The sequence below is a fragment of the Brassica rapa genome, chromosome A01 (assembly GCF_000309985.2).
Source record: "Brassica rapa cultivar Chiifu-401-42 chromosome A01, CAAS_Brap_v3.01, whole genome shotgun sequence".
Lineage (NCBI taxonomy): Eukaryota > Viridiplantae > Streptophyta > Magnoliopsida > Brassicales > Brassicaceae > Brassica > Brassica rapa.
The window spans coordinates 18,671,992-18,699,649 of record NC_024795.2 but is presented as its reverse complement, the minus strand read 5'-3'; the positions used below and the strand labels follow the sequence as shown (position 1 = coordinate 18,699,649).

At 30.9% G+C, this 27,658-nt stretch overlaps 2 protein-coding genes and 2 long non-coding RNA genes across 5 annotated transcripts; 2 read left to right on the top strand and 2 right to left on the bottom strand.

Annotated features, from left to right (window-relative positions):
- The first annotated feature begins 1,916 nt into the window (after positions 1-1,916).
- Positions 1,917-6,655, top strand: LRRII1 (protein NSP-INTERACTING KINASE 3). 2 transcript variants are annotated; one of them, XM_009105770.3, is made up of 11 exons: positions 1,917-3,124; positions 3,535-3,664; positions 3,753-3,824; positions 3,911-4,054; positions 4,130-4,201; positions 4,283-4,342; positions 4,433-4,533; positions 4,602-4,748; positions 4,835-5,179; positions 5,250-5,641; positions 6,137-6,655. In XM_009105770.3, the coding sequence occupies exons 1-11, from the start codon at positions 3,019-3,021 to the stop codon at positions 6,476-6,478; spliced, it is 1,911 nt and encodes a 636-aa protein (XP_009104018.1). In that variant the 5' UTR covers positions 1,917-3,018; the 3' UTR covers positions 6,479-6,655. The 2 variants fall into 2 exon arrangements, with proteins under 2 accessions (XP_009104018.1, XP_009104025.1); XM_009105777.3 differs by having other exon boundaries at positions 1,927-3,124; positions 4,838-5,179.
- On the bottom strand, positions 6,540-11,293 carry LOC103830054 (F-box/LRR-repeat protein At3g58980). The gene is made up of 3 exons (XM_009105758.3): positions 10,302-11,293; positions 10,005-10,154; positions 6,540-9,925 (listed from the first exon to the last, which is right to left on the bottom strand). The coding sequence occupies exons 1-3, from the start codon at positions 11,172-11,174 to the stop codon at positions 9,632-9,634; spliced, it is 1,317 nt and encodes a 438-aa protein (XP_009104006.1). The 5' UTR covers positions 11,175-11,293; the 3' UTR covers positions 6,540-9,631.
- A 274-nt stretch (positions 11,294-11,567) lies between these two features.
- Positions 11,568-12,613, top strand: LOC117127752. Its single transcript, XR_004450731.1, has 5 exons — positions 11,568-11,803; positions 11,916-12,005; positions 12,119-12,197; positions 12,298-12,451; positions 12,513-12,613. It is a non-coding gene; the product is annotated as an uncharacterized LOC117127752 (long non-coding RNA).
- Positions 12,614-16,601: 3,988 nt separating this feature from the next.
- LOC117127807 lies at positions 16,602-27,540 on the bottom strand. The gene is made up of 2 exons (XR_004450755.1): positions 19,291-27,540; positions 16,602-19,247 (listed from the first exon to the last, which is right to left on the bottom strand). It is a non-coding gene; the product is annotated as an uncharacterized LOC117127807 (long non-coding RNA).
- Between the last annotated feature and the right edge of the window lie 118 nt (positions 27,541-27,658).

Genomic DNA, 27,658 nt, shown 5'->3' with positions numbered 1-27,658 from the left:
AACCTGATCCGGACACTGAACCGGACGACTTACTGGGTTGCTGGGTCATTAGGTCTACCGCGGGTGAACCGCGAGTTAATAAATGAATTAATTTTATTATCTAATAATATATTAGCTATGTAAATAAAAATATAGAAACTAAAGTTTAATATTTTGTACATATTTTTCAAAAACATAAAATAATAGTTTGGATATGTATATATTTTATGTTTAAAAACATTTAGAAAATACTTAATTTTAATTTTTATATTTTTATTTTCATATGACATACAAAATATCCAAAAATAGTTTAAACTATTTAAAATTTTCTCTATCAAGGTAAGATGTATGACATCTAAAAAAATGAAGACATAAAATTTATAAATATTTAAATGTCTAATGTGAATAATAAATTAAACTTCAAATACAAAATAAACCAAAAGTAAAAGATCATTGTAATAAATTGTCAATAACGAAAATAAACTAACACCAAATCACATCAACTAATGTTGGTTCTCTCTACCATCGTTCATTTCATTTTCTTCAGGCGGCATAGTGAAATCTTCATCAAAATCTAAAAATCACAAATATAAAACTGAAAAAAGAAAATCTAACTTTTTTTTAATCACCACCTAATTTCTTAACTGGAAATTTATAATATAAAACATAATCTAAAAACATAATTAAAAACTAAAAAAAGATGTTAAAGTTATTTATTGGTTCAACCGATGGTTCGACCGGTATCGGGTTCCGGATTTTACTGGGTTTTTGCGGGTTTCTAAATATTGGGTTTTTCACAAAATTCAAACCGGATTTTTCTGGGTCACCGGATTTACCGGTTCAACCGCGGGTCCGGGTCGGGTTTCAAAACACTGCTTGTTATCCTTTACTTATTCAGTTATTTGTTATATATTATTTTGTTTATTAAATAATTAGTATATATTTCATTAGTTAATTAAAATTTATGTATGTGACAAAAAAATTAAAATTTATGTATTTTATAAATGGTTACAATTACTTGTTAGTTGCCTATGTTCACTAGTTGGTTGGTTGGTACTTGATCTTTAAAGTTGAATACTTGTTTTGACCAAGATGTGTATCAAGTAGTCTATTTAAACTACTTGCGAATACATAAAAATACAAAATCATAAAATAAAATTAATTATTTGGTTTATTATTCATTTTTATAGTTGAACAAAGATACATTTTTCTAAATTATAGTAAAAAAATTCGTTTATATTTCAATTTTTATAAGTGAATCAAACATAAATTATATATTTATATATATAAGAATTTTGGAATTTTTCTTTTTTTAATTTAATCTATTTACGAATGACTGAAAAACAGGAAAAACAATGACAAAATAAAAACAAAGACATATTATTTATATATAATAAATTTATTTACTTTTAAATTTCAACTAATTATCAAATAATTTACCAATAATTATCAAATAATTCGTAAATAATTTACAAGTAACAAGTAATAAAACAAGGCAAATAACTATCAAATCTATAAAAAATTTTGCAAGTACTTGAAACTATAAGTACTCGTTTTTTAACAAACCAAGTACAAGTCCAAAATTTTAATACTCATACAAGGCAAGTCGAACACTAAGTATACTGAAAATACCAAATACTCTGCTTGTACCCACCCCTATCTGTGTGTATGTACAACGAAAATGTACACCGAAGATTTTGTATACAATGCTTTGTACATCAAAACTCGTATTAAGAGTGAATAATTGGAACCTTAAAAGAAAAAAGAGATTGTGAATAACTGGTGTAGAAAAGGAGGTTATCTTTTTATATATAAATAAATAAATAAATAAATAAATATATATATATGTTATTTTGGTGTGATAAAAACTGAAAAAGGGATAAAAATAATTGAAGCTAGAAAAAGCCAACAAGATAAGAGACAAGCCATGAACGTGATCTGCCCAACAAAAAGGACTTCTTATTTTTTCTTTTCTTTTCACTCCGTAACTTTTCTAAAAAGCAGATAAAAATCTTATGTTTAAGTTTTTCTTTTGATCTTTCTTTCTTTCTTTGTGACCCATCCTTTCAGTCCAATCAGATCATTGTATATTAAAGTGTGTCCTTGAAAAATCTGTCCGAAAGCAAAAGTGCAAAGAATTCAAACTGAAATCATGAAACATAAAATTACACTATTTTTTCTTCCTGCTAATATAATTTTCAAAAAGAGTGTAGACTTAAAAAGGGGAGAGAAACAGAGAGTCTCTTCTTTTCTTGTTATTCTGTCAGTATCTTTCTGTGTGTGTTTTTTGGCATTTTCATTTGGGTTTTTGCTTGTTTGGTCCCTTTTAGTGAATTTTTAATTCCGTTTTTTCTTTCTGTCATTTTTAATTTGGTGGGTTGCAGTGAGAGAAGGCAAATGAGATTAGGTGATTAGGTAATAGTGGTGTTGAATAACAAGGAGACTAACTTTAAAATTAGAATGTTGTAGTCTTGTAGAGATTAACTACTCAATAATTACCCAAGAAAGAAACGATTAAAATAATAAAACCAAAACAGTATCAGTCAAGTGCTTTTTTTTGTGCATTCCTTTTCTCAGATCTCTAGAAAAAAATTCTCAGACTTTCAGGGCATTTTGGTGGTTTTGTTTGCTTTGTTTCTCGGGATAATTCTCTCCACACTTTTTTATACTTACTCTTTCTCTTCCTCTCTCTTCTTTCTACGAGCACTCATTCTCTTAATGCTTCATCCAAAAACTCTCTTTCTGAGCTGGGTATCTTAACAAGGCGTCATTTTTCTTCTTCTTCTTGTGGGTCTTCTCCTTTCACTCCATTCGATTTGTATTTAGAAAGAAAGAGGTCCATTGCTTGAAAAAGATTGCTCAAGGTAGTGTCTGTGTCTGAAAAAGACAGGGGAAGTAGAAGATAGAAAGATAGGAGACACAAAGGCAAAGTCTTTCATTCACATTTGGGAGAGAGAGAGAGAGAAATGAGTTTGTGGGTTTTGTAAGAACTTCTTTTACAGATAGAAAAGTTGATTTGCTGTAAGAGGGAATATTGCCATGGTAGGTGCAAGATTGGTGTTTTGGAGATTAGGGTTTCTGGTTTTGGTATGGTTCCATGATGTCACTACCGCTACACTTTCTCCTACTGGTGTTAACTATGAAGGTCAGTCGTCTTCTTCTTCTTCTTTGGAGCCATCTCTGTTTCTGAAATAAAAGGAAAAAAAAGTTAAATTTTTAATTTGTCTAAAACATAGTACTTCAGATTGGAGTTTCTCTGAGCAATTTATCATGTTTCTTTGTTTTTGCGAAAATTGTGGCGAATGTTTTGTGTGGATTGTGTTATTTTTGTATTTACTGGATAATAAATAACAGCTTTAAATGCTCTCACCAATACCAGCTCAAGTTTTACTTATTTTTTGGATGAAAGATTTCTGGTTTTTTTTCTTCCTGTTTCAATATAAAAATGCAGCTTTTAGCAAAAGAGAGAATTCACAAGAGTTTTGAGGCTACATTTTGTTATCTTAATCTGAATTTTCCTGTTTTTTTTGTTGTTGTTTGGTCTGAAATGAGCAGTGACGGCTTTGGTGGCTATAAAGAGTGAATTGAATGATCCGTACAATGTTCTGGAGAATTGGGATGTGAATTCAGTTGATCCATGTAGCTGGAGAATGGTCACTTGCACTGATGGCTATGTCTCTACACTGTGAGTCTTCTCTTTTCTCTAAGTACACACCAGACAAAGAAACCAAATAGATTTTTGAGACTTATGTCTCGTTTGCTTAATGAAACAGGGGACTTCCTAGCCAAAGCTTGTCTGGTACATTGTCTCCTAGAATCGGAAACCTCACCTATCTACAATCTGTGTAAGATTCTTCACTATCTTTAATTCTTGTTTTGTAATTTTTTTAAAAAAATTTTGTTGTTGAGTTTAATAAGATTTGTGATGTAGGTTGTTGCAAAACAACGCAATCTCTGGTCCAATTCCTGATACGATTGGGAGGTTGGAGAAGCTTCAGACACTTGATCTTTCCAACAATTCATTCACCGGGGAGATACCGACCTCACTTGGAGAACTCAACAACTTAAATTACTTGTGAGTGTTTCTTTTTGGGATTCAAACTCAAGTTCAAGTCTCAGTGTCTTATTTCATTTTGTCTTTTTTTTCCAGGCGGTTGAACAATAACAGTCTTTCAGGAACTTGCCCCCAGTCTCTGTCCAAGATCGAGGGACTTACTCTAGTGTATGTCCCCTACACTTTGTTTTCTATTGCCTCAATACAATCTTACCAACTTATTTGTTATTTTGATTCTTTAATGTGCAGCGACATTTCGTATAACAATCTTAGCGGCTCGCTGCCAAAAGTGTCTGCCAGAACTTTCAAGTAAACTTTACCAGACTTTATCCAACTACTTTAATTTTTTTTTTCCGTTGAGGCGAAACTAAGTTTGTTCTTGTTCTTGGACACTTTAAGGGTGATCGGAAACGCGTTAATCTGTGGTCCAAAAGCTTCTGCAAATAACTGTTCTGCTGTCCTCCCCGAGCCTCTCACGCTTCCACAAGATGTTCCATCAGGTATTAACCATCTTTGCTTTTCATTGTCTCTTTTTTAGCTTAACTTATTGTTCTTTTTCCTATTTTAGATCAATCAGGAACTCATTCCAATGGCCATCATGTAGCTGTTGCATTCGCCGCGAGCTTCAGCGCTGCATTTTTTGTTATCTTCACCAGTGGAATGTTTCTCTGGTGGAGATATCGACGCACCAAGCAAATATTTTTCGACGTTAATGGTTTAGTCTCTTGAAAATTTATCTGCTTTTGCATCATCTTTTGCTTCCCTTTTTGTTTTTTTACAACAGTCTTTATCTTTATTCAGCAGAACAATATGATCTAGAGGTGAGCTTAGGACACTTGAAGAGGTACACATTCAAGGAGCTTAGATCCGCAACGAATCATTTCCACTCGAAGAACATTCTCGGGAGAGGCGGATACGGGATTGTGTACAAAGGACACTTAAGCGACGGATCTTTGGTGGCTGTAAAGCGTCTCAAAGACTGTAACATAGCTGGCGGAGAAGTCCAGTTTCAGACGGAGGTAGAGACTATAAGTCTGGCTCTTCATCGCAACCTCCTCAGGCTTCGAGGTTTCTGTAGTAGCAACAACGAGAGAATCTTGGTCTACCCTTACATGCCTAATGGAAGCGTGGCCTCACGCTTAAAAGGTAAATGCAGTTTCCAAAACCATTTTTTTGGTATTTTTTCCGCTCTTAAGTTTGCTGCAATTTTTGTTAGATCATATCCGGGGAGAACCAGCGTTAGACTGGTCGAGAAGGAAGAAGATAGCGGTTGGTACTGCGAGGGGATTAGTGTATCTCCATGAGCAGTGTGACCCGAAGATTATACACCGAGATGTGAAGGCAGCTAACATTCTTTTGGATGAGGACTTTGAGGCGGTCGTTGGTGATTTCGGGTTAGCCAAGCTTTTGGACCATAGGGACTCACATGTCACGACCGCGGTCCGTGGAACCGTTGGCCACATTGCACCTGAGTACTTGTCCACTGGTCAGTCCTCGGAGAAGACTGATGTCTTTGGCTTTGGTATACTACTTCTTGAGCTCATTACGGGTCAGAAAGCTCTTGACTTTGGCCGTTCCTCGCACCAGAAAGGGGTCATGCTCGATTGGGTTAGTCTTCTTTTATCTGTTTCTTGCTTCACTTTTTGGAGGTATTGGTCGCAATTCTGGTTTGGCTCGGTTCTGTCTTTGTTTGAGAGGAAACTTAAACCAAAATAAATCGAAACTAACCATGATTGGGATTCAGAACCGGTCTAGAATTAACCCGCGAGATTGGTTAAATTTCGGTTGTGCGTTTGTGCTTGGTTTCAATTAATATAAGTTGATTAAACTACTTAATGCCGTTATTTGTTTGGTAATCTTTGATTTGATTTCGGTTTACCTGGGATTGTAAGCTGAAGAAGACTAAACCATGATTTGGATTCGGTTTAGATTTAATTTCTGTTTTAGGATAGGCTTTGGTTCCAGTTCATTAACATAATCTTGAAAATTTGGTTCGGTCTAGATTGGGTTGCTAGTCAATATCGAAGAAAGACTACATTTTAATTTGGTTTGGTTCGGTTTTGGTTTATTGGCCTGAGAAATGTGACTTGTTTAACATGGCAGGTGAAGAAGCTGCATCAAGAAGGGAAACTAAAACAGTTAATAGACAAAGATCTGAACGACAAGTACGATAGAGTGGAGCTCGAAGAAATCGTTCAAGTTGCTCTTCTTTGCACTCAGTTCAATCCATCTAATCGACCTAAAATGTCCGAAGTTATGAAAATGCTTGAAGGCGATGGCTTGGCTGATAGATGGGAAGCGTCGCAGAGCGGTGGGGCGAAGTCGCTGCCTCCTCCGTTGCCGTCGGGGATGGTGAGTTCATCGCCGCGTGTAAGATATTACTCTGATTATATCCAGGAATCGTCACTTGTGGTGGAAGCCATTGAGCTCTCTGGTCCTCGATGAAGGACTAATGATCATTCACTTTTTTTTTCTTGGGCTTGTTTTTGTTTGGTTTTACTTTTTCTTTTTCTTGAAAATGTTTATATAGTTGTGGAGTTGAGTGTAATTTACAAGTTTTCTGTAAAAATAATATTTTTTCTTCCGTAATACTCCTTCCATTCTTAAAAGATTTATATTCTAGAAAAAAATTTTGTTTCAAAAAGATACATAATGCAACTTTTGTCGACTAATAATGAAAAATTGTGAAGTTCAAAAAAATTAAATGTATTTTTTAAAAAAAATATTGGTTTAAAAATATAAGAAATATAAAATTATAAAAAATTATGCATTTATAGCTAAATTTTAATATGTTTTACTAAAAAGTGTGAAAATTGTAAAACATGGATCTTTTATGAATGGATGGAGTATATTGTAATTGTTTAAGTTAAAAATTTGGAGACCGAAAATCATTGTGTTAAAAAATACTACAGTATTTTTAAATATAACTAAAATATAATTTAACTTATCATAAAAAAATGGAAAATTGTCACAAATAGCACATTCATAGTACCACTTTTCATGTTTACACTAACCATTTTTACCCTCAATTTTAATGAAGGGTAAAATACAATTATACTCTTAGGATTAACTAATGTAGACTTAGGGTTTAGAGTTGAGGGGGTGGCAGTGCCGTCCCGGTAAATTTGGTGGCCTAAAGCATATTTATATACAATAGCATATATTTATAAAATATAGTATTATATTTTCTATTTGAAATATAAAATGATATAGTAGGTTGGTTACATCAGACTAATACAGATAATTAGTAGATATTTTAGTAAAATAAAAATCACTAATTTGTTTGAACTATTATTATTTGTAATCCAAGTAACACAGAAAAATAAAAACACAGATAACAAATAAATTATTTCAATTAAAAGAAGTTGTTTCAAAAAAATCAAAATAAGAGAAGAACGCACATGTAAAAAAACAAGGAAACATTACAAGTCAACATACACCATAACATTGAATGTGCAAACTCCAACTCAAACAAAAAGTGAAAATAATGTTTTTAACCACTTGACCATAACTATTTTTCAAAAAATGTGGCCTCTAAAATTGTAAGAAAATTTGTGGCCTAAAACTCTTGATTCGCTGGCCTTATGGCAGGGACGGCCCTGGAGGGTGGGGTACGGTTTTTGGAATGTGAAATTTATGATTATAATAAATATATAAATAAATACTTAAAAAATATATAAAAATTTTGAAAAAATAGTTTCAAACATAATTTTCGTTTTTCAAAAAGAAATTTGAAAAAAAATTTTAAAAAATAATTTCAAAAAAATAATTTCAAAAAAAAGTTTATAAAAATTTCGAAATTGAAAAAGTATAATTCGAAAACATTTTATTTTTTTATTTTTTTTTATTTATTTATTTTTTAATTTAAATAAGAATTTATATATAAATAACAAGAACATAAGAGTCTTTTGCCACTTAATGAAGAATGTATTTTTGATAATGTCTTCTTAGTGATGGTAAAAATGAAAGGTGGTACCATAAAAATAGTAAACATATAATTTCCCCCAAAAAAATCTAGAATTTAATTGGCTGTTCAATATATAATAAAGGTATCAAAATTTGAAACAGCTTATACACTTTTTTTTATTAAAAAAATCATTTTCTATCTATATTAATAAAGTAAATAAACTCTCCTCTAATTAAACAACCAATGCACCAAAATTTGAAAACTAATCATTTCTAATATTTTAGTATTTCACATCTTTTTATTTTCATCTTTACTCCAAATATATTAACACATAATCTAAGAGTCCGTACATAATTTTTCTGATAATCATGCTTGAACTCGACCAATATTTTTAACATCACTTATATCATAAAAATCATAATTTTAGTGAAAAATACATAATTTAATTTATAATTAAATCATACAAATAAATAATGTTAGGGTAAAATTAAGCATAGCTAAGTATGGTAAAATATTTGAATCGAACTATGTTGTAAAATGGAATGATGCTGTATAATGGAAAGCTAGAAGGTTCACCAACATTTTTGGCTTGTGTTTATTAGTTTTAGAGTTTTTTGTTTTATGTATATAGTGTTTTGAATAAGAGGTATATGCTAGATCATTTAGAATAATCCAGGATCTATTTTCGGTGGTTCAAGTGCAAGCGTATTCATCTCCCGTTGTGAAGAATAAGAAGGAAAAAGTTTTTAATTTAGTGGTACATGTTTTTGGCCAAGTAAAAATTTGTAGAGAATTTAAATAAAATTCAATAATACATATCACCTTGACTTTTAGGACCGATTTTAAAAAAATCGGATACTTACTTTGCATACCCCAAATCCAGTGTGCATGTTAAAAATATAATTATTAAATGTTAAAAATTCAAATTAGCTTCATGTCATAAAACTAAAATGATATTAAATTAAATTAAACGCTGAATAAAATTTAAATTGTATCACAGACAGTTAATTATAACTTAGTTGAGAATCTTTATTTTGCAATGAGATCTTTCAAATGTACAACATTCACAATTTCGCCAATAATATGTCTAAAGCACAAAACATTAGAATGAAATGGTGAACAAATAGATCATAAATAGGACACATCAATAAAAACACAATATAATATAGAAAATTCACAGACTAAGACTTCTTTTCATATTGACGTCCCAGTATTTCTTTAAATTTTTTGAAATAATGATTTGTCAACTCTTTCGGATAACTATTCTATAGAAATTTATTTTAAAAGACAGAGGATTCGTTCAGTATTTTGTGGTATAATCACCGAAGATAAAACTACTAAAAATAAAAGAGCCCTCTTAAGAAAGCTTATATCAGGAATTGTCAAAATAACATTTATCAATAGAGCATGAATCATAGTTCTCTAAAATTAAAATGCAAAATAAGTGACTAACACCAAATTGTATAATTAACGTTAATCAATAATGAAAGAAAATTACTATACTTACAAACGTATAAACCAGTATCAATTCAATTGAATTGATATTTGAATTTTTTTAATGATTTTAAAGATTCAACACCTTTACTTTATGAGGACCAAAAGCCAAACTATCTCTATTGCAAAAATATCCAGCTAGTAAATCCCCCCCAAACACTTTCATTCCTTGGATTTGCTAGTTCTTTGATCCATAATTAGTTTTGGAAAGAAAAAAACTTAAGCTGGATATTGCCAGCTCTGGGAAGCACTTGCAGGTCTGTGCAGAATGTCAACTTTGCTTTTGCACTAGCATGAATATTAACCAGCTCAAGACATGGCAATTTCTCGAGGAATTTTTTCATTTGCCCCATCTCTCCTTTAGTTCCGCAGTAGTCGATTATCTCTAGGATTTTCACGTGACATGAGGATAGGAATGAATATTCCGACAAGCATTCACAAATTAGAGGTTCAGATTCTTCTCCATATTCATCATAGAAGTGCAAGGGACCCTAAAACAGAAACATGGATGATCAATTATAGATTCTTCATTCAACATTTGGTTTTGAGATATCAAGAGCTTTCATATACCTTGATGACAAGAGTCTTCAGATTTGGAGACTTTTTAAGCAGTAGTGGCAGAAATTTCCAACTCCAACACGCGTGTTGGACCTCAGTTGCAATAGATACACGAGATAGTTTTTCGAACAGTGGGATTAATTCGGAAAATGAAAATAATAACTGAAAAGGAAAAACAAACTAGTCATCAACTCCAATCTTTAATCAGATAATCGAAACCTCAAGAAATATTTTCATTTTATAAGAAAAAAGACAGGAAAGTTAAAAAACGAATGCCTTTCCATGTTCTCAAGATGAAAGTAAAAGTACCTTTGAGGTTTCAAGAGACGACAGGTCGAGGACCTCAACATTTCTTAACCCATTAATCAGATTCATTGGATTGCTTTCATTAGGAGATCCCCTGAACTCAAGAGAAAGCTTAGCTTCAACAAGGGAGTGGAGATTAACAATCGGATACTCATCTCCAATATAACCACGGTAGTTTAAGTAGGCAAGTCTTGGAGTATCAAAAGAAAAGCTCCAAGGAAGACTACATGCGATTGTACCTTTACATGAAAGAGTGAGTCTCTCAAGAGTAGTACACGAAATGGTTAGACACTGTTTCGGATCCCAAGGGCAACCAAGCAAGGTTAATTCCTCAAGCACAGGACAAGCTGAAAGAAGAGCTTCAAACTCGCAACCAGAGAACCGAACATGAACAAGAAACAGAGTCTTAAGAGAAGGAAGATAAGCATTCTCAGGAACCATAGCAAATTTAACGAGGCTTCCTAGTTTCAGTTTAACAATTGTCTTGCAAGTGAATATCTCTAAAGGCATTGTAATCACATCTTTAGTGAGTGTGTCCAGACCAAGATCCAAGATGCCACGGCTCAGCACATTAATCATCCAACGATTGATATGAGCTGGTTCAACACTCCGTCGGATTATCATAGAGAATCTCCTAATGGTAGAATCACTGGACACAGCCAATACTCTGTCGACGAAGTCTATGAAACTCATGTTACTTTTGGCCTTGGGTTTCCAAAAGTCAACTTCAACAAAACGAATATGAAGATTCGGACTCATGGCAAACAGATTCCTCCATCTCTTTGAGAAGACAGAAGTTAATGCAGCTTCCTTTGTCGGAAGAAAAGATAAAATTTGGCAAACAGTCTCATCAGGTAAATCGCTGATCCTATCCATCTTTTTCGCCTAGAAAGCCTAGAGTCCCCGACAAGGCTGAGGAGAAACTAAGAAAAGAAAACTAACACTTAAAAAAAAACTATGATTTAGGGTTGTCGGGTTTTATTGTATAATTTGGGGTTTGGTCTGGTTTTGAAAACTAAATCGAACCAAATTCTAAACCAAACAAATAACTATCCCCTAAACATAAAAGCCCTTTTGTCAAAAAAAAAAACTATCCCCTAAACATCTAATTATATAAAAAAGAGTTTCTCTCACTCCTGGACGTGCCACGTAGGAATCCACGTAGGAAATTTGCTTCATAAGGTCGTGCCACGTGTCTACCCTTTGCTCCGCTCCGTTTCATTAAAAGGAGTAGTCTTGGACTTTCTTTTTTGTTATCTAATTATTTCGTCGATACGGCCCAGTATGGTGGTAATGTCAATTGCGCAGACCCTAATAATGATTAGGCAAAAAAAAAACCAAATCTGATCTTCTTCTTCTATGCGGCGGTGATGCGGATCTTCTGCAATTCTTCATTGGATCTGAAACGGTTTATTAATGGCTGTGTGGTAAATCGCATTGATCATCCCTCCATGATTCATCTTCAATGTTTTGTGAAAAGCGGTCTCTAAACAGTATAAATAGAGGTGAGTACTGCTCTGCTAGAACTCATACTCTTTTCATATCTCTCAGCTCTCTCATCTCTATCTAATTCACTCATAATCGTATTGATCCCCTGATCTATTTTCTGATTTGGAGGTCTGGCTGCTCAGATTCTAGGACCCCAGAAACGTTAGACGCGGTGGCGAGTTGATGATGGGTGTCTACATGCTCTTTGTCGATTCTCAGGTTTCCCTTTCTGAAACTCATAATAATCTTAGTTTTTAAACAAACTCTGCTTTGTTCTGACTTTTTAGGAGTTAATTTCAATACCGTTTATTAATTATGTTTTCTTTTTGTAGATGTGTTTCAGGCGACTTCCATTCCAGCCACCAATGAAAAGGAGGTAGCACTCAAGATTCAAGAGGCAGATGGTTCATGGTGCATATGATCCCTTAAAACTTAAAGATTGTACAACTAAGGTAGAGAATGGTCAGGAGAAGTTACTGATGTATAAGAAGTGTTTCTTTATGATTGGCAGGTATTGAAGTTGGGTAGTTTGCTACACGTATGCAACGTGGTTTTCTCTTGGAGGCTTGGCACGAACTGGTAAAACATATGAAAACTATTTGGTTATGCGTGAAGGTGTTGACTTCCTTCGAGAAACTAAACAACAATGGAGGTTGGGAAGAAAGGTATTTGTCTTGCTCTGAAAAGTTAATGTCTGTTCTATAATCAGTGGTCTGGGATATGCAGAGATATATAGAATTAGGAGGAAGATCAAACCTGGTCCAAACATATGTTACATATCCCATTTCTCAACATTTTCCTTAAAAAGGTATATTGTGTTTAAGTAGTATATTATTTGTTTTAACAGGGCGAGAGAGACCTACTGCCTCTTCACCGTGTTGGGAAACTGATCATCAATTCACATTTAGAAAACAGAGACTACCCTCAACAGGTGCTACACCTTGCCTTCTTTGTATCAGAGAGATGTTTTATACTTAGACTATCATAAAAACATATGCTTTTGGTGCTGGTTGTGTGCAGGAAATGACAGGAGTGTTAATGAAGAGTTGTATTCTAAACAATGTCACCTACAAGCAAAGAATTGTATTTGCAGAAACTAAGAATTTTGTACTGAGAACCCCATTCTCTTTTTTTCCTAACTATTACTGTCACACAAACAAGTAGTTACAGTTAGTCAAACAATAACAATCTACTTACTTATGCCAGTTCCAAATATTGAGGTTTATTAGAAAATAGCGTAACACGTGTTATATTTCAAATAATTATGAAAGCCAATGTATTATCCTCTCACCTCACATTAGAAACGGAGATGAAGAATGTTGCACATCAGACATATCTTTTAGAGCTTCGACATGAACTATCAACTTCAGTCATTAAAGATTTGTATGATGTAATCACCTTAGCACTTGCCTGAGCTCCAACAACACAGTTTTTGCAAGCATACCGTATCCTGGTTATTGAAATCATAGGGTTCACAGTGAATATAACCATCACCAGATTTCTCAAAATTCATCCCTCATGGTTTCTGTTATTCTATTAGTTATAATAAGAACACACCTTAAATGAATTATTGGGGGTGCATAGAGTTGTACATACACTTCCCATATCCTTTTTATTAGAAAAACATTCAGTCAATCAAAACCAGCTTTAATCATATCAATTAAAACCTGAGCCTCTTCGTTATATTCTAACAATATGATACACTATTTCAAAATTTACAGTGGACGAGAAGTACGTAACCACAAATGAATGCACTAAACCAGTTTCAAAAGTAAAACAGTATTAAATAGTCTAATTTCTGGAACTCAAAAAAGGCTTAGTGCATAATAAAATAACATCGTACATGTACTCTAATTGTAACATTGCATGACAAGCAACAAATGGGTTTTTTAAATAAATTAAAGCATCTAATCTAAGTCCATTGATCCTTTGACAAACAAGTAATCAATCAAACCACCGAACAAGGGGTACATAGTAATATTCTTTATAGAAGTTTTAGTGAATTTAACTCATGTACAATGTTCATTGTTAAAAAAAAAAACTCCTATGCAGTGTTTTAGAAAAAAAATTTTATTTGGTATGAAATATACTTTTTAAATAAGAGATAATTTAGTTTTATTTAAAACAGTGAATATTTGATATTAGCTTTACCTTTTATAATTTTAATAAACTATATTATATAAAATATATTATAAACATTAAATAACATATAAAAAAGAAAAATTCTGTAAGATAATTTTTTTCTTAAAGTTTTTGTCACAAAAATAACTCTCGGTGAAGAAAATGACCAAAACTGTTATTATTAAAGGGAAAATATACATTTATACCTTAGGATTAACTAATCTAGACTTAGTGTTAGAGTTAAGGAGTGAGATTTTGAGGATATGATTTCAAATTAAAAAAAAAATATATAGATTAAAATTTCAAAATAAAAAGAGCTATTTTGATCATTTTCTTTATTAAATGCTATTTTGTGATAAAAAAAATTAAAAAGAGATATTTAAGAGAATTGCCCTATAAAAAAAAGTAATAAACAAAAACATGATATAAATAATATATATAGCAAACTGAAATATCATATAAACAACTATCGTAAACAAGCAAAATATATTTTATCACATATAATTCCTCCTCACATAAAACTTTCTAAAAAAACAAAAATCATTATCATATACATCGTTCGCAAATGCAAACTTGAAACTCAAACCACAAAATCGAAAACTTAATAACCTAGATCATAACTAAAGTATATCCCGCCCGTAGGGCGGGGCGACCCTAGTTATTTAGAAAATGATTTTTTAAATTTTGTGTGTCCTGCATTCATTTTGAAAAAAAAATGTGATATAGTTTACTTAAAGAGATAATATGTCTTCCTTCTAATTATTACATGAAAAAATTTAATAAATGTAGATTATATATATAATTATTATTAAAATTCTAAAAAAATAATATAACTTTAAATATGTATTTTTTAATAAAGTGAATTTATAATAAAAGAAGTAAGTAATTTCGTATAATTATTTGTATTCATGAAATTATTAAATAATTTTAACAAATAAACTATGACAATTTTAATTTTATGGATAATTAAATATTTACATTATATTTGGATCCAAAGGTATTAATGAGTTTTTAATATATTAAATTTAGTTGGATTTAAATGTTATATAATAATTGTTGTGTGGTGATTATTTATTTATTGAGATAAATAAAATAAATAATTTTTTTAGATGTGATAGAATTTAAACAAAAAAATATGCTCAGAGCTATAGTCTTAAATATATAAACTAAGATAGATGAAATTTTCATTTTAATTAAATTTTACTTCACTACACCAAAAATTAAACTAAATATTGTTAAGTCAAATGGAAAAATAAATAATAACTAACTATTTATGATTTTATTCTTTATTTTTAAACGGAAAATTGTTACAAATATCATATTCATAGTACCACTTTTCATGTTTACACTAACCATTTTTATCCCTACTTTTAATGAAGGGTAAAAGACATATATACCTCTAGGTAGTGTTTTTAAAACCAGACCGGATGACGAACCGAATTTTTTTGGGTCATGGATCATTGTGGTTCGACCGGATTCGATCGGGTTTACTTAGATTAAACTAAATTTGAATGATATTTTATAAATAATATGCACATGTTTTTAAAAAAAAAATAGATCTTATCAAATAAAATGTTTAAATAGCCATAATGTGTAGCCAAACTTAAAACAACAATTAAAATCTAAAATTAACATGAAAAGCACATTTAAACTTTATTCGCAGATCTTATCACTCTAAATCTTCATCACCTTTAAAAAAAATTATATACACATTAGGTAAAAGTTATATTTTGAAATACAAATTTCAGAAACGTAAATGTTTTAATTATTTAACATCTTCAGAACAAGTGATCATGAAATAAAAATTTAAACAAAGTAAGAAAGTAGACAAAAAAATATCATGACCTGAATATTTAACTTTGTGAATCTTGTAATTTATGAGTTGTAGAGACGCCAAAAAAAAAAGACGAGAGACGATACTTTATTAATCTTAGATAAATTTTATTTTTAATCAAAAAAGAATAAAAATTAATTGTTTCATTAACGTAATTTTGGGTTATATACGAACCGAGGTTTGGCCAGTTCATTGGGTCGCCGGTTCCCGGGTTTTTGACGGTTCGATATGAGTTTTTAACTGATTCGATTTTAGTTGGGTTTTAGCATTACCCAACCCAGATTATTTTTGGTTCATGGTTCAACCCGCTCTGACTGTCGGTTCGGTCCGGGTTCAAAAAACATTGCTCTAGGTTAACAAATATAGACTTATAATTTAGAGCTGGGGTGTGGTAGGGCTTTTGAAATGTGAAATATATGATTCTAATAAATATATAAATAAATACTTAAAAACATATAATTTAAAAAAAATAGTTTCAAACATAATTTTTTATTTTCAAAAATTATAAAGAAGTTTAAATTTGAAAAAATATAATACGAAAAAACATAAAAAAATTATTTTATTTATTTATTTAAATAATTATTTATATATATATATATATATATATATAGAACAAGATTATAAGATTTTTTTGCTACTAAATGAATAAGGTATTTTTGAAAATGTCCTTTTAGTGGTGGTAAAGATGAATAATAGACCATGAAAGTGGTAAACATGAAATTCTCATTTTTTAAATTAATAAAATGAAATTATATTTATATATATAATTATTTTGAAAGATTTATTTCTGTGTTCGGCGCATGAAACCACCTAGTGTAACATTAATTATGAAAATGAATTTAAAGTCATATGTATGTATCAAACTTTTTGGGTCTAAAAAAAAAATCCTCAATATAATTTCTTTTTGCGACTTAATCTGTGAAATCAAAAACTGGTCAATACAAGAAGTAAAATTCATAGGACATCTGTCTATTGATGACAAAACTATATCGTTTGTTGTTTTTTTTTTTTGGTCAAGACAAAACTATATCGTTTTAAAAGCTATCTTTAAACAAAAGTATGTAACTTAGAGATTTTAAACCGTCACCTCCATGACATCTAACTAGAGATATCAAAGCAGACCGCAACCCGCAAATTACGTTCAAGTAGCCCATTAGCGGAGCGGTTTGGACATGTATATGCAAATTGCAACTCGCGGGCAGATCAATACGCACGGACTAAAATAAAATCGAATCCGTTGCGGGTTAGACTACTTGGACCCTAGTTCGTCCACTTAATATTATTAAAATTTAAAGTTTGGTAGAATATAAAGATTATGAATAACTTGAAACACAATTTTGTTCCTAAATATTTTATTCTCTATTACAAAAAACTTTGACCCATTTTAAATATAAATGAACACAAATAGAAAAAACAAGAACAGACAAACAATTAAAGAAAATCGCATTTTACATTTGCACAACATTAATTAGGTTTAGGTTTATGTTAGCAACTTTAGAATCTAATTTTTACAACAAACACAAAAAGTGAATCTTTTAATCAACTATCTCAACACTTTAACCTTCACTTGCTTTGTATTAACATATATAAACAGGATTATAAATGATCTTTGGCTTTTATATCTCAATTCATTATATATTGTTTATTCTCAATTGTTTTGATTCCTAGACACAAATGTTGGATGATAATTAAAAAGAACATACTATATGTAAATAATTCAAAGAATAGGGGTACTGTAAAAATATTTTTTATAATCTCTCGTTTTTCTTTAATTTCTATAATTTTTCTTGAAGAAAAACTCCATGGTTTATTTTTTTATAAATCACACTCATTCGAAAACAACATTTATAGCACGAAAACTACATAGCATACTTTAAATATCATTATTAGTTTTACAATTTTATAGATTACTAGTATTTTAAATTGTTTCAGCGAAGTACACAAAAATGTGTGTTTACGTGTGTCATGCAATTTTAAATTGATTAAATATTAAATGTATTTTATATATTTTTGTTCTTATTTAAAAATATTTTTTTATATTTTTTAAATTATTTTAAAAATATTTATAATTTTCTCATTCCAAGTAACACAGTAATTGTCATCTAATTTTAAAATTAGATGATAGTTTTTGAAATTAAAAAAAAAATATTTGGAAGTTTAGACAAAGACCAAAATATGCATTCAAAATGTTGACCTTTATAGGAAGAGAAAATTAGACCTAAAGATATATTTTGTCTTATCAATTATACTTATAGATACATTGTACTTGTAAGACACTTTATTAAATTAAAATGTCTAAACTTAATCTCTATTTAAGAGACATATAATCTAATGAGTAAGGAAAAAATCAATAATAAAGATATACTAAAAAACTGTAACCACTTATTCTATTTCTTTGCTTCACGTGAAATAACTGTAATCTTGATGAAAGGAGGGTTCAACAGGCTGGTGCAATGGTTCTTCCGTCAATCCCAGGAAGATGGTGTTTTACGGATGGTTCCTGGAAAGACAACGATATTTTCTCAGGACAAGGATGGTATAGTACTCTAGAGGGTTTTGCGGATTTGATGGGTGCAAGGAATGTCCGGGCGTCCCTTTCTCCACTTCATGCAGAAATGGAAGCTTTGTTATGGGCAATGGAATGTATGAAGAACTTACGACAATTTCAGGTTACGTTTGCAACGGATTGTTCTCAATTGGTGAAGATGGTTTCAACACCAGAGGACTGGCCAGCATTTGCAAGTTATTTGGAGGATATAAACAGCTTGAAAGAGAGTTTTTCCTATGCAGAGATTATCTATGTTCCAAGAACGCAGAACAAGCAGGCGGATAGCTTAGCCCGTAGCGCTAGGAAGGAAACGTCTTTTGTTGTTCACATGGATCAAGATCTCCCAGTTTGGTTCACAGAGTCTATATGAGTATGTAAAGTAGATGACAAAAAAAAAAAAACTGTAATCTTGTAATCCCTTCTTCATCTTCTAGATCACGTTTTGCCTCATTAAGAGCATCTGAGCATTTCTCTCCATCACAAGATAGTTCATCTGTTAAAGAAAGGAATAGCTTTTTATTATGATTTTATAATATTTGACAAAATAAATATAAACATTGAGTCTTTGAGAAATTAGTTAAAGTTTTAAAATCAAGAAGGGGAAGAAAAGCAAAGAAAAATATGAGGATAAATAAAGAGAAAAAGAAGATGAAGAAGGGATTACAAGATTATAGTTATTTCAGAGAGAAATGCTTAGATGCTCTTAATGAAGCAAAAAGTGATCTAGCATACTCTTACGAAATCTTGCATACTCTCTACTCTTAGTGAAATAAGAGATTTCCAATTTTGCCCTTACGTTTTCCCTCCTCAATTGAAAATTTAAATTTTGAATTTTGGGTATCAAATTCAAAATTTGAATTTTGAATTTTAGTAAAACTAAAAACCATGTTGAACCAAGTTACACCACTGCCGAAGTACAAACTTGGTATAACTATGTCATAGTTTTACCAAGTTATACCTCGAAGATGGTATAACTAGGTTTTAGTTTTACCAAGTTGTACATTTGTCAAGGTACAACTTGGTAAAATTATAACCTAGTTATACAGTTTTACCAACGATTGCACGAGTTGATAAAACTAGTACAGAGTTTTACTAAGTTGTACCGTTGTCGAAGTACAACTTTGTAATACTTTGAACCTAGTTTAACCAAGTTCTACAGTTTTACAAAGTTGTACTTTAACGATTGTATAACTTGGTAAAATTTTGTTTATGGGTTGAAGTTTTACTTTCACATTTCTCATATATTCTTGCAGCAAGCCAGATCTGTAGTGCGAGAGAGAGAAAGAGAGAGACAAAGAGAGAAGAAAGAGGAAAACATGTGAGATTCGAAGAAGAAGAATCCTAAAATTGCAAACAAAGAACAACAAATCAAAAAAAGAGGAAAAACATATAATATTCGAAGAAGAATGGATTCGAAGAAGAAGAGATTCGAAGAAGAAGAGATTCAAAGAAAAACAAAAGGAAAAGCAGAACACCCGAAGAAGAAGAAAACTAAAGACAAAAAAGTTTGGATCGAAGAATGAAAGAGAAGAGAGAAAAAGAGAAGAGAGAAAGAAGATGAAGAATGTAAATGAAATCTAGATCTGTAGAGATAAGAGATAAAATTAGGTTTAATGGCATGTTGTGTAAATAAGTTGATTCATATTGGGTATATTAGATTTTTTATCAGATTTCGAATTAAAAATAAATGAAAATGAAATGAATTATAGATGAGGAGTATCTGAGATTTTTTTTTAAAAGAGAGAAGTATTGGAGCAATTGATTCCTTGTGATGACCGAGAATTTTCTCACCAGGATATGATTCCTTGCAGCAAAAGCACGAACGATGATGCTAGTGTGTGTTATCTCGGATATAAGGAAGCTCATCAAAACCAAAAAACTTCAACATCTGTATTTTAAAGATTTTTGAGAATTGTGCTGGCAGGTTACAACAAAACAAATTATCCAGGATTGCTCCATCTATGAGGAATATGCTCCATTTTGCAGGGTTTGTCCATCCACGCATTTCTCATCCCCAATTCCATCCGCATAAAAAACTCGTCCATAAAAAAATATCCACACTTCCTTTTTCTGTTCGAATTTGATAAACGGGATATACATTTAACATATAGAAGAACTGTGTTGATGGACAAATCCTGCCAAATGGAACGTCCCTACAAATCACAATGTCTCCCAAAGTGTAATTCTCTCTATTGATAGACATAAGAGCATCAACATTAATAGAACCCTTGTATGTCTCTCAAATAATATTTTTTTTTTATTATTGATTGAGTGACAAATCTAAAAAAATAGTTGACAAAATTCTTAGGCCAGCTCTTTGCATAGAACATGTTCTTTCCATCTTCTTCCTTCTCTCTTACTCTATTCATTTATGAAAATATTACATTGTAAGACAGTTTCAAGTTTTTAATATCACTATAAGGTAGTATGACTACTAAGGTAGTTTTTGTTAACTAAAATCACTCATCTAACTAAAATGGTCCCACATTTTTTGGAAACTAGTTACTTTTCTCTTTCTCTCGGGACTAAACATTTAAACCTAAAAACATATTAAAAAAATCAGAAATTAGCAAAGCTTCTTCTTCACACTCCCCCTTCTCCGCTGCTGTAACTCTTCTTTCTCTGTCGCATCTCTTATTTTCCGCCGCAACTTGTCCTTCTCATCTTAGGATGTGTTTTGCAACTCAACTATGCTGTCACCGTGACCTAAGCTCTCGCCATCGTTGAGTGTCCTCGTAGCCGTGACCTAAGCTCTCGTCCTCGACGTTTCGTGACATAAGCTCTCGCCGTCGAAACGTGATGTTTCATCGTCGAAACGTGATGTTTCATCGTCGCCGTGACCTACATGTCTCTCCGGCGCGCTCTGATACTGGCAAAATAAGTGAAAATTGCATATTTGGTCCCTAAACTTATTTGTTATTTATTTTGTAACCCCAATATTTTTTAAATGTGAAAGTTGGTCCTTAATTTTGTCTCAAACTTCAGAAACTATATTTTAACCCCTTTTAGTAAGAATACATCTATGAAATAGAATAAAAACAACTAATGACACACCTAAATTTCGGAATTTGCATTACTAGCCCATGTGATATGCCAAAAATAAACAAATGCAATAAACAAATACTAGTATGATCAAAATGAACTTTTTTTTTTTTGATCAAATCAAAATGAACTATAACAAGATACTTAAAATCATTAGAATCATCAGATATCATAACTTGTGCACTGTACAAAGAACCAACGTACATGTGACTTTTTATAAACTATTGTACATGTGGATAGTGAAAAACATGTGTACACGTTGACGATATTTGCGGTGCTAATATTTTACTCCATCTTGATTCAAATAAAAGTCTAGAGTTGAGTATTGTTAGGTTCTAATGTTACATATATTTCTGGCGTCTAAGATATCTTGGTCCAATGCGACTTTTCAGGTGTTCCATAGAATACTTACCCAAGTTTTTATCCCATTATGTACAAAGATAATGAAGAAAACAAATAAATAAATCAGGGAGAAATTTCTCAAATGATGTGTCTAATTTTGAGCTCAAATGATGTATCCCAAAAGACAAACAAAAGAATTCATGGACACAATGGTACACCTTTGAGCAACTATAGTGTATGCTACCATGTGCACCTTAGTGTACAATATGGTGTACATTCTGGTGTACGTGTACCCATAGATGTACGCTTACGTGTACGTAACCCATAAGTATACGTGTACGTAACCCATAAGTATACGCTCACGTGTACACCCAGGAGTACACTCTTGTGTACGCCCCTATGTACGCTTTAGTGTACGCTACAGTGTACACCTTAATGTATGCTACGGTGTTCACCCTACGGTGTACACCCTAGTGTACGCTATGGTGTACACCCTAGTGTACGCTATGGTGTACACCCAAGTATACGCTACAGTGTACATCGTAGGATACACCATATAGTGCATACTATATGTTTTAGTGTACAATATGGTGTACGCCCGGTGTACACTCCAATGTACGCTCTCGTATATGCCCCCGTATACGCTTGTTGTACGCCCCAGTGTACGCTCGGTGTTCAATTCATGACAATAGGTGTACACACCAAGATGTATCATTCATGCCAATAGGTGTACACGCCAAAGATGGTGTAGATAATGAGATGTACACATGCTTTTGTGTGTTATTGATATCTAATGATTTTTAGCTTTAATTTTTTCATTTAATTTATTTTTCCAATACATTTATTTATGTGCATATATGTGATCATTTTATTAACATAGGGTTGTAGTACAAAATTGGTTAATTTTGAGCTAAATCAAAGAGACAATTGTTTATTTTGAAAGTTTGTAGGTAAAAATGAAAGTAATAAAAACCAAAGATCATATGTGCTATAATGAAGATGTACTGGAATGAATAATCAAGAAATTTGTTGGGTTTTGAGGTTTTATTTTTTGACCATTCGTGAAATTATGAAAATGTACTAGAATGAACAATCAAGAAGTTTATGGTTTAATTTGAGTAGACATATGCACAATTAATATGTTTTGTGTTAAAAACAAAATTATACAAAACGTGAAGGACTAAATGTGCAAAAAACCCAAGAGTAGCCATTGATGTTATCGAGCTTCTACAGAGCCGTGATGGCGAGAGAGATGAGGTCACGGCGCCGGGAATGTTGCTTAAACGCAACATAAGAGATGACAAGATGAATCAAAACGCGTTGGAGGAGATGACAAAGAACATTATGATAGATCTGAACCTTCGACGAAGTTGGAGAAGACGAGAAGCGTCTGCGGCAAGAGCTTTGTTCATATCAACATTGTTTTTTCAGGTGACGACCGCTCAACTTCTTTATCTTTATCATCTTTTTCCAATAAAATTAAGAATCATGGATTTTCAGATTTTTTCTATCGTGAAAAAGCTGTTTTTGTGTTAGAGAGAAAGAAGGAAAATAAAATTAAATATTGTGGGATCCATTTAGTTTCAAGAATGGACTTAGTTAGCTTGTAGTTTTAAAAAACTACTTTAGGAACAAAAACTACCTTATATTGTAATAAAAACTCAAAAACTGCCTTGTAGTGTAAAAAATTCTTCATTTATTTCCTTAAATAATTGGTAGAGCAGCTCCGGTTTACAACAAATGTAGATGCTCTAATGATTTTTAAGCTATTACTAGATTTTGACCCGTGTTTAGAAAGCGCGAGTTTGTTTTCAAAATTAAATATATATATTTTTTAATATGAATTTCTATATAAAATAGTGTAAAATTCTAGACACATTTACGTGGAATCGTGAACCGAACCATATCAAACTGAAACACACACAAAACCCAAATTAAAATGAATTTTATAAATAACCGAGTTGATTCCATATCTGGGGAGCCGAATAACTGAAACCAAATAGAAAATCAAATGGACGCCTGAATTTTAAAATACAAATTATATATCTAAAAATAATAAATTATATTTAATTTCTAAATAAACAAATATCCTAAAATTACTATTTATAAACCAAATTACCTGTAAAGCTTAATAACCCAAATTTTTATTCAAAATATTTAAAATTATCCAAATTATCTGATATTTTTATTCGAACAAACCGAATTACCCTATATTTAAACTGAAAACTCTAAATTATCCAGCAATTTTTATCTACAAACCTGAAATTACTTGAAAGCCAAAATTAAACCAGAACAGAATTGGGCCCATTTTGGAGATATTAGCCGGATTCAAACCATGCTACCGAACCAAAGAAAAACCTAAATAACCCAACTAAAACCAAACCGAACTTTGTAAATACATGAACGGTTCCCAAAATTCTAAAACCAAACATTAAAAACCAACTGATATGTTTCCACAAAATTTGGATTTAATGAAAACCTATTAATTAAAAATCAGATAAAATTCAAAAACTCGCCATTAACATATGAACCGACACATGTTGTCCAGATTAAAACCCATAGAACATTAAAACACTTTTTAAATTGACTAAACTTCTCATGTATTTTATAATAATACATAAAACTAAATAAAATATTCGATTTGCTCAGGTAAAAACGCAGAAAAATCTGATAACACCTTTTAAAAAATTTATTAGACTTTTTATATATTTTATAATAATACATAATACTAAATAAACTATTTGATTTGTCATATGAAGTACATGTATATGAAATCAGATTATAGTTTAGAAATATATGAAATAGGGTTTAGGATATATGGCTTATAAGTTTATGGAAATATGGTTTAGGGTATATGGTTTGATTTATACTGAAAATATGATAAAAAATCTCTAGAAAATATGTATGACAAATACATAGATTCAAGAAAATACATGAAAAATGGTAAGAGTCCAATGAGTAAATAATATATGGTTTATGGTATAGGGATTTGGTTTGTATTGGAAATATGCTTACTACCTTTGAACATATTTTGTAAGTTCATACACACATTTTTTTTTAAATAGCCTACCAACGAATTTCATCACGACGGGTAGTATTTTGATTTTTTATATATGTTTGGTTATATAAGGTCGAAAATATGTATATTCCATATTATTAATTTGTTTTGACTTTTTCCTCACGTAATGAAGTGAATATTAGTGCACTTAAAATATTGAGATGTGTAAAAGGATATGTTAGATGCAAAAATATCGGGTGATGGCAGTTGGAGTTTCCCTTTTAACAAAATTGATAATTTTGATTAACTAAAGTAAATATAAAATAAGACATATTAAGATTCTATTGAATAGGTCCAACAATTTTTTTAAGTAGATTTTTTTTTCAGAATGTTTCTCTTTTAATAGTATAAACTAGATTTTGACTCGCGCTTAAAAAGCGCGGGTTTGTTTTTTCATTTATTAGAAAACAAATAATTTAAAAGTTGTTCTATAATAAAGTTTGAGTTTCAAGAAGTGTTTTCATATCCGACCCATATCCGTTGTCAAATTGTACACCCAGTACCTTGTATATAATCCGGTTCGGAATTAATGAAAAATTCGTTAATTAAAATTTTGATAAAATCCGGTAAAAACCTAAAAATTTGCTATTAACCGACGATCTGATACCATTGATCCGATAAAAACACCAATTATTATGCCATTTAATAAAAAATAATAATGTAGAAAACCTTATTGATATGACATTATTAGTTTATTTTTGCTGTTAATAACCTATTATAAGTTTATATTTTTATTTTAGATTTCAAATTTAATTTTTGGTAATTTTGTAAAATATTCTTAAACACTCGTAATTGTCATTATGAATCTACCATGATTCTTCAATAATACATAATAATTTATATATCTTATAAATTTTAAAAAAGGAAGGTCTATTTATAATATTAGGGTGAGATGGCCATCAAAATTAGGGTATAAATTTTTAAATATCTTGGTTGTTACTAATAAGAGATCTTAAAAGAATCTTTAGATTACATTCTATAAAATTTAACGATAATTATGTAAAGCTATTAAGATACGAATATATCAGCATCAATTATTTTCAAAATCGTGTATAATACACAATCTAAGAACGTGGATATATTTAAGATTCCAAAAATCTCAATATTAAAGTATAAAATATTTGTTTATTATTTCTGTTATAGGGTTTGGTTTTGTATTTGTAATTCAACAAATGTGACGGAAAACACAATCTTAATTTTTATAACTAAGTTTTTGATATGAATTGAATAAGATGATAATGAAATGATTGTATAAAATTGTTTTGATATATTAAATTGGGCACTGATGCATCTCTGCTAAAAACTTGATGCTCTAATGAAAGAGATGAAACATAAGATTGCTTTATTCATGCCCCCTCTGAAAATCATTTGATCTCATTGAATAAAAATGTATGTATAGAATAAACGTTTGATCAAAAAATATATTAAACATCACATTGATGCTTCTCTGCAAAGAACTTGATGCGTTAGTGGAGGAGGATGAGACAGATATGATGGACACATGACCTCTTTGTATTGGAACATTTGATCTTGTTTGATAAAATGTGTGTATAAAATATCAATCGCATAGGTTTGATAAAAGTAATTGTTTATACTTAATTTTTGGTTAATATAAACCGGTGGATGTTGAAAATTATGTCGGGTAATATAAGTTATGCATTTTGGTTGTATATAAAAGGTTAAGCTAAAAATAAATAGGTCCAATAGGTCCAAACAACTTTTATAGGTAGATTTTTTTAGATTATTTTTATTTTTTCAAAACGTAAAAGCTATAAGTGGTGCATTCTATCACACGTTGTCAATCTACAAAATATGCTTTTTAATGAATGATGGGCGCTTGCCTGATGGATTAGTGGGAGGGATTGTGTTATGTGAAATCCTATGTACATCCATATGTCATGCAATAGTAGATGAATATACTGAAAACACTTATATCCCTAAGCTAACTAATATAGATTTAAGATTTAGAGTTAAGAGGTGGAATAATATAAGGAAAATTGTCATAAATACCACATTCATAATACCACATTCATAATACCACTTTTCATGTATATACTATTCAATTTTACACTCACTTTTAATGAAGATAGAAAACACTTATACCTTAGGGTTTAGAGTTGAGAGGTAGGGTAGTGTTTTTGAAATATGAAATTTAGGATTCTAATAAATATATAAATAAATATTTTAAAAATAAAGAAAAATAGTTTCAAACGTAATTTTTAATTTTCAAAAAGAAAATTTGAAAAAATTAAAAAAAGAATTCAAAAAAATAAAAAATAAGTTTATAAAAAGTTAAAATTTGAAAACATAAAAGTATATATTTTATTTATTTATTTAAATAATAATTTATTATATATAGAGAACAATGGTATAAGAGTCTTTTACCATTTAACGAAGAAAATATTTTTGAAAATGTCCAAAGTTGTAATCATGAAATTTCCTTTTGATAAAACCCATGTTCGAAAACGCGGGCTAGGCGGCCGAGTAATCGCGGAAACACGCAAATCGGGCTGCATCCGTGGCGAATTGATGTTATACGGCCAATAAATCGGAACTTGAAAAAAACTCAAAGTTTTCATGGTTTTCTTGTTTGATATCGCAAGCGTGTCTTAGATTTGATGTATTTTCACTAAAACATACAAGAATAGTGAGAAAGATCTGTGAAATCGAGAGAAAAAAAATTAAAAAGCGGCCAGAGGTTGCAGAGATATCACATTGAAAGGTAGAAGATAAGGTTAATTTCGTCATTTCCAAATCATTTAACCTCATTTTTAAAAAAAGAGACAAAACAAGCGCCTACTCTACTCGAACCCAGGTCCAGGCGTTTTAAACTAGAGCCTCTCATCACTAGACCACGTCACAATAACACTAATGGCGCACATAATTAATATATATACCGAATTACAGAATTAAATGCTCAAAATAAC

Excerpts from the sequence above, each read along its gene's own strand:
- LRRII1 (XM_009105770.3), top strand. The coding sequence starts at position 3,019 with ATGGTAGGTGCAAGATTGGTGTTTTGGAGATTAGGGTTTCTGGTTTTG. Across the intron at positions 4,055-4,129 it reads CTCAACAACTTAAATTACTT|GCGGTTGAACAATAACAGTC; the intron begins GTGAGTGTTTCT and ends TTTTTTTTCCAG. Across the intron at positions 5,642-6,136 it reads AAGGGGTCATGCTCGATTGG|GTGAAGAAGCTGCATCAAGA; the intron begins GTTAGTCTTCTT and ends TTAACATGGCAG.
- LOC103830054 (XM_009105758.3), bottom strand. The coding sequence starts at position 11,174 with ATGGATAGGATCAGCGATTTACCTGATGAGACTGTTTGCCAAATTTTA. Across the intron at positions 10,155-10,301 it reads CGTCTCTTGAAACCTCAAAG|TTATTATTTTCATTTTCCGA; the intron begins GTACTTTTACTT and ends TTTCCTTTTCAG. Across the intron at positions 9,926-10,004 it reads TGAAGACTCTTGTCATCAAG|GGTCCCTTGCACTTCTATGA; the intron begins GTATATGAAAGC and ends TTTCTGTTTTAG.